This window comes from Alosa alosa, chromosome 18 (assembly GCF_017589495.1).
Source record: "Alosa alosa isolate M-15738 ecotype Scorff River chromosome 18, AALO_Geno_1.1, whole genome shotgun sequence".
NCBI lineage: Eukaryota > Metazoa > Chordata > Actinopteri > Clupeiformes > Clupeidae > Alosa > Alosa alosa.
Genome location: NC_063206.1, coordinates 2,167,513 through 2,174,639, shown reverse-complemented (window position 1 = coordinate 2,174,639; position 7,127 = coordinate 2,167,513). Strand labels below are relative to the sequence as shown.

At 42.0% G+C, this 7,127-nt stretch overlaps 1 protein-coding gene across 2 annotated transcripts in view; it reads left to right on the top strand.

The window, feature by feature from the left end:
* The window catches only part of LOC125311620 (transmembrane protein 26-like), an 18,800-nt gene extending 17,008 nt beyond the window's left edge, over positions 1-1,792 (top strand). For both annotated transcript variants that reach the window (XM_048269852.1, XM_048269851.1), the window contains one exon: positions 1,303-1,792. In XM_048269852.1, the coding sequence (XP_048125809.1) occupies positions 1,303-1,679 (377 nt within the window). In that variant the 3' untranslated portion in view covers positions 1,680-1,792. The remainder of the gene's footprint in view (positions 1-1,302) is intronic.
* Positions 1,793-7,127: the final 5,335 nt, after the last annotated feature.

Here is a 7,127-nt window from a genome sequence, read left to right as displayed (position 1 = left end):
TGTGTGTGTGTGTGTGTGTGTGTGTGTGTGTTTGTCTACCTTGTATGTATGTTGTTTATGTGTGTGTGTGTGTTTGTCTGCCTTGTATGTATGTTGTTTGTGTGTGTGTGTGTGTGTGTGTGTTTGTCTACCTTGTATGTATGTTGTTTATGTGTGTGTGTGTGTGTGTGTGTGTGTGTGTTTGTCTGCCTTGTATGTATGTTGTTTATGTGTGTGTGTGTGTGAAAGAAATTGGTTTGCTAGTAAAGTGGGTGTAAGGCCCGTCCTGATAGTGTTTGTGTGTACAGTTGTGTGTATGTGGGTGTGTGTGGGTGTGGGTGTGTGTGTGTGTGTGTGTGTGTGTGTAGAGGTTTACGTAAACATGCTGAAGCGATGGAGAATCTACAGCTTTCTTAACTGCTGTGAGGGTCTGGACACACACTGACCACCATTAGACACATTACTATGTGACCTTTCTGTCTAAACTCTTTATGGAGCCTTTAATGGTGGTGTCAGTTTATGCATGTGTGTGTATGTGTGTGTGTGTATATTCATGCATATGTGTATGTATTAGGGCTGCCAAGCGATTAAAAAAAATATCTAATTAATTACATACTCTGTGATTAATTAATCTAAATTAAGTGCATGCATATTTTTTTTGCTATGAACATATTTTAAAAATATTTCAATTCAAATTAACTTTAATATACAGTAACTTGGCAGATGAGTGAATCAATGAATAGTCAAAGCAACATTAGGCTATGGGCTTCAAAGTTCAGGTATTAGCATAGTGGGTGGTGCCAGTTTTTAGCCTATTAGCCTAAATGCAAATGATCAAAGTTTCCACTCACTGTCAATGAGTTAGTCGGTTAGTTAGTCGGACATAGGTAGAGTAAGTAGCCTAAACAACGCTTCCGAACATCTGGTCGGGAGTGGCTTGACAAGGCTGGCTGCTAGCGTTATTTAGGCTATTATCACCAAGGGGTGTGTTAGCTCGTACCTCCGGGTTGCTTTGTGTTGAGATGATTTTAGACTTGACACACTCCTATGGTATGGAAATTCCATACTGCAGAAGTAGCAGAGAACGATGCTCCTATCAACAGTTCCATCTAAGCATTTTTTAAACATATATCAAAAAAGAGAATAAAATAAGTGTTGTGCTGGATAATAATCCGTTTACTGCCACGCGCCAGGTGGAAAATAGAGCCCTAAGTGTGTGTGAATACAAGCATGAGTGTGTGTGTGTGTGTGTGTGTGTGTGTGTGTGTGTGTGCGTGTGTGTGACTGTAATCATGTCCCTGTGTGTGTGTTTCCTCCTGTCAGTGGTGACGTCACGGCCTCAGGACTCCTGTGAGTCAGGTGCGGACGCTGACACAGGTGCGAGGGGGTCATCGGAGGCTCCTGGTACGGGGGTGTCTCATCCCGGTCGCCCAGGCAACACGCTCCTGGCCCGCCACAGCACGGACATCTGGAACATTGTGGAGAGCCTGTTCATCCAGGACGGGCCATTCCTGGTGGTGCGGCTGACCGTCATGACCTACTTCGACGTCTTCCACCAGATGCTGGTCTTCTTCGCCATCAAAAACTTCCTGGTGGTCATCCTCAATCTGTACCGCCTCATCGTCATCTGCCAGGACTACAAGCCCTTATCACCCACGGCAACGCCACTCCAGGGGGAATGTGGGAAGAGAGGAGATTAAGAGGAGAGGAGAGACACACACACACACACACTCAGCACACTCATGCGGACGATAGGTAAAACAGAAACACTAACACACAAACACATACAAATACAAACACACACCATAAGCTACGTATAAAGTCACACACACATACACACATTGCATAAGTAGTATGCAAACACAACAGAAGGGCACGCATGGACACACACTCATTGCATTCCACTCACACACACACACACACACACACACACACACACACACACACACACACACTTGTTAAAGCCTTCCTCTTCAGTGCTGGATCCATTTTGAGGAGAAAGAGGAGAGCGTGAGGACGAAGCAGAAGACGAAGGAGAAGAAAGAGCAGGATGAGGACAGAACAGGAAGAAGCTTCTGGGACCCACCTGATGGCTTTGTGGGTTTTGTAGTTTTTTTTAATCACAGGAATCTGGGCAAGCTGCCTACTTTGCCTTCCGTCCTTCACCTTATACCATTTTTATCTGTTTCTAATGGCCGTGGCTGTGCTGGCCTTAGCTACACAGTAGAATATGAAGCCAAAACCCACATGATTGGATAAACGTGTCTTTTTTGTTTTACTAACTTACGATGTCCGTTTATTTGAATTTTTCTTTTTTTACTATCTCGATGTCGGTTATATTTTAATTTCTTTTTTACTATCTCGATGTCCGTTATATTTTAATTTCTTTTTTTACTATCTCGATGTCCATTATGTTTGAATTTTTTTTTTACTATCACGATGTCCATTATATTTGATTTTTCTTTTTTTTTTTACTATCTCAATGTCCGTTATATTTGTTGTATTTTATATTTTTTACTGTGTATTTTCACATGTATTTGTTGCCTTTGTCAATAAGTATAAGTATATATACTCTTTTGATCCTGTGAGGGAAATTTGGTCTCTGCATTTATCCCAATCCGTGAATTAGTGAAACACACTGCACACAGTGAGGTGAAGCACACACTAATCCCGGCGCAGTGAGCTGCCTGCAACAACAGCTGCGCTCGGGGAGCAGTGAGGGGTTAGGTGCCTTGCTCAAGGGCACTTCAGCCGCGGCCCACTGGTCGGGGCTCGAACCAGCAACCCTCCGGTTACCAGTCCGTGGAGCATAGCAATCATTTTAAGGCTGGTCTAGTTTATACGCCCACAGTGCTCTCATGTGCTGGTGGAAGCCGATTGTTGCAGCAGACGCTCCGTGAACGAAATGCTTGTACAAAGCAGTACATTCCTCTCAGAAGTCAGTGATTGGACTGATCTCAGTGTAGTGCACACTTCCTTAGCCTCCTAAAAATAAGAACTTTTGGAACATTTGTGGGTCCAGACGTTATGTTATGTCATTATGCTGCAAACTCCTTGCAACAACACTTGAATGTGAACTGCTTCCATTTGAGAACTGACCTATTAAACAGTAACTGTGTTAGGAAATTACACTCATTAGACCATATTTTATGGGTAAACACAATATGATATTTAGGATATTTGTTACCATATTTACTAAATGTATTTTTGTTACATTTCGAGTACTTCCATTTTTTATGTCCAGTGGAATATGTTTCAATCTGTTTTAGTGGATGTGTATGTGGGGGGAGGCACAAATGTAAATGGTACTGAGCTCCTCTATGGAACACACGAGGGGTCAGAGGTCATCTTTCTGCAGATGCCTGTGGTTGCATTGGGTGCATGAAACCATGTCAGAACAGTCTGACATCACCCACAGTACAAGTAGGTTATTTGTGTGTGTGTGTGTGTGTGTTAGGGATGAGTCACGATAATTGTTAATTGGTTGCGTATGCGTCTCCTCCCTGACCATGTTGACATGCTCATTTTTTTAACTAGAATATGACATGCCTAACTGTAAGGCTACAAATAGTGACATTGATTGAAACTAATTTGTTAAAAAAAAGGTAGGCTATTGCACAAGGCAGGTTCGCATAAAATCATTATGACATGTAGCATTTTTTTTATAACGAGCATCTGGTTTGGCGTTGCAGAAACGCACTGTGCTTATTGTTTTTTTGTTTCTTCTAATTAGCTTACCATAGGCTAAGTCTAACGTTGATTACTTTTTAAAAAAGGACGAGGACATGTTACTTGTTCAATTAATAGTTTGTTTGATGACAAATCGCTAAAGATGAAATTGGCCTCCCTTTCGGTCATTGTGAGAACTAGTGCAGTGCCCGTTCAAACATTCCTGAAGAAAACCCGTAGCTCAATTATGCCCACAGGTATGCCTGCTTTAAAAATAGGATGATAGGGAAACATCATTCCAGCTAAGCATTCAATAATGAATACTGAATATTAATATATTAGCCTATAATTAATGTGGCCTCTAATACATGTGTAATAAATTTAGGCATGGCTGCATGTGACATTTCTACAGATCAGAATGACATAAGCCTAACAACTGTTTTGAGTTAAGGCTAAATGTGTATAGCTTACTGAATAACTTCCTAATGCTATTCGAAGCGTCAGTTTATTGCACATACTTTTGTTTTTGAGTGGTCACTACATACCCGTGTTTGATGGCGTGATAAGTGACGTCGCTCAGTCTGCAACTTTGTCTAACGTTGGCTATGTGGTATTAGCCTATCGCTCGTATTAATTTGGGACGTTGCAGTCGGAATTGTCATTTGTAGTCCAAAGTAGCCTGGGCTATTCGAAGCGTCAGTTTATTGCACATTTTATTTTGAGTGGTCACTACATACCCGTGTGTGTTTGTTGGCGTGTTGTTGCAAAAACAGCGTAATCATTTTATGCAAGCAAACTGCATACAGGGAGTCTTTATTGTTGAGGTCTGACATGATAATCATCTTGCATCTTAACCCACAAGCGGTTCCCGAGTAATCCGTTTTTTAAATTGCGACTGACTATCATCAAAGTGAGACCTAGCAGAGCCCGTTCTCTGGACCTAGCTACTGTCAATACATGATCCATGGGGTGGAGCTCCCCTGAAACTTGTCCCCTTGGAAACAGTGCAGTGCAGCGAGCAAACGCCCCACGAAATAAGCATATTTTGAAATATGCATTCAAAAATCTTCAAAATCGAGAGTGCACACCTTTGTGCCACGCGCAAGCCACATACGAAATCTTAGGTCAGTCTGACAAAAGGTCAGCGAGATACAGTATGCGTGCCACAGACACACACACAGACACACAGACGCTTCTTGCTTTATAGATAGATGTGCGTTTTTTTTCCCTCCGATTTTTGAACGATATTCGACTTTTGGTCCTTGATTATCGAATGGCATTTTTGGCAGAAATCCACATCCCTAGTGTGTGTGTGTGTGCAAATGGGCTATTTGTGTGTATGTGTGTGTGTGTGTGTGTGTGTGCAAATGGGCTATTTGTGTGTATGTGTGTGTGTGTGTGTTTGCACATAGTGCTATTTGAGACTGAAGAATGTCTGTGGGGGAAACGGACAATTTTAGCCAAGTACCATCAACATGAACATAATGGAGAGGAATGGGAAGCTGCACACACACACATACAGTACACACTTATATACACACACACACACACACACACACACACACACACACAGTTTTTTTTTTTACAGTAAGAATCCCTTTGTTGCTGACAAACACACCTTCTGGACCACTCTCTCTGTCTGGACCAGTGCACATACACACTCCTATACAAATTTCCACACATACACACTCCTATACACACTTCCACACATACACACATACACACTTCCACACATACACACTCCTATACACACTTCCACTCATACACACTCCTATACACACATACACACTCCTATACACACTTCCACACATACACACTCCTATACACACTTCCACACGTACACACTCCTATACACACATACACACTCCTATACACACATACACACATACACACTCCTATACACACATACACACACCCACACATACACACTCCTATACACACATACACACACACACATACACACTCCTATACACACTTCCACACATACACACTCCTATACACACATACACACACCCACACATACACACTCCCATACACACATGTCCCCACATACACACACCTACACAAACACACTCCTATACACACACCCACACATATACACTCCTATACACACACGTCCCCACATACACACTTTCACACATACACACTCCTATACACCCACATATATACACTCCTATACACACACATCCCCACATACACACTCCTATACACACATACACACTCCTATACACACATTTCCTCACATACACACAAAGTCCCTCATACTCTTTGTACAGGAAGACCACTCCTATTCTCTGGACACACACACACACACACACACACCTGCATGTGTACATGCGCAATCAGTAAACAGCTTCCTCTGTGGTTCAAAACAAACACACACACACGTGACACACACACACACTTATCAGGGAACCAATAATAGATATGCACACACACACATGGATGATAAGGGACTGAGCGTATATGTGGGGATCATAAGGGACTGAGCGTATATATGGATCATAAGGGACTGAGCGTATAAATGGGTCATAAGGGACTGAGCGTATATGGATCATAAGGGACTGAGCGTATATGGGGATCATAAGGGACTGTAATATGGGAAGTTTATTGTTTCGTTGTTAATCCTTTAGCTCTCTTGAGCTCTCAGTCATGTGCATCAGTTTGCTTTTTTTAACTGGTGGCAGTGCCCAAGATCAGATGACAATACATGAGTTGGATAATGTAGGCTAAAATATACTGCTCAAAAAAATTAAGGGAACACTTCAATCATACACTGGATCGGTACTCTGACACTGTTTGGCTCTGAGCACAAGTAAAACTTTTGAGGCGAGTGTTTTATTTTGCAAGAACTGTCAGACATTCTGTGAATGTAGTTTGAGAATGGAGAAAATGTGTGTGTGTTTTAACAATTGTGGAAAACTGTAAGTGTTCCCTTTTTTTTTGCGTAGTACTGTATATAAAGGGAGGCCTAAAGCAAACAATAAAGGACAATGTTTAAGCCATTGGACATTATTGAAAGAAAACGATAGCAAAGATATGCAGAATGAATGAATAATGGCTTTTCAGCAAAAACATAGCGTACCCTAAAAGAAACGTTAAGCCTACATGACATGTTTCCGTCTGCAAAGGGTTAAAGCGCTAATGATATTGATGATCCGGCTGCGCACGAGTTGACGTTCATTTGTGATTTATAATGGGCACATCTGGCGTAGGCATGTTTTTTTGTGCGTACGTTCGTTTTCTCTGAATCACACGTACGGTCATTTCAGAAATGATCATCAGGTGCATCTCAAGATGGATCCAGAGGTGGAACAGGAACTCATAGCCCCTGTGTGTTCTAAGAGCCCTGTGTGTTCTTTCTGTGTGTTCTAAAGAGCCCTGTGTGTTCTTTCTGTGTGTTCTAAGAGCCCTGTGTGTTCTTTCACCCCTGTGTGTTCTTTCACCCCTTTGTGTTCTTTCTGTGTGTTCTAAGAGCC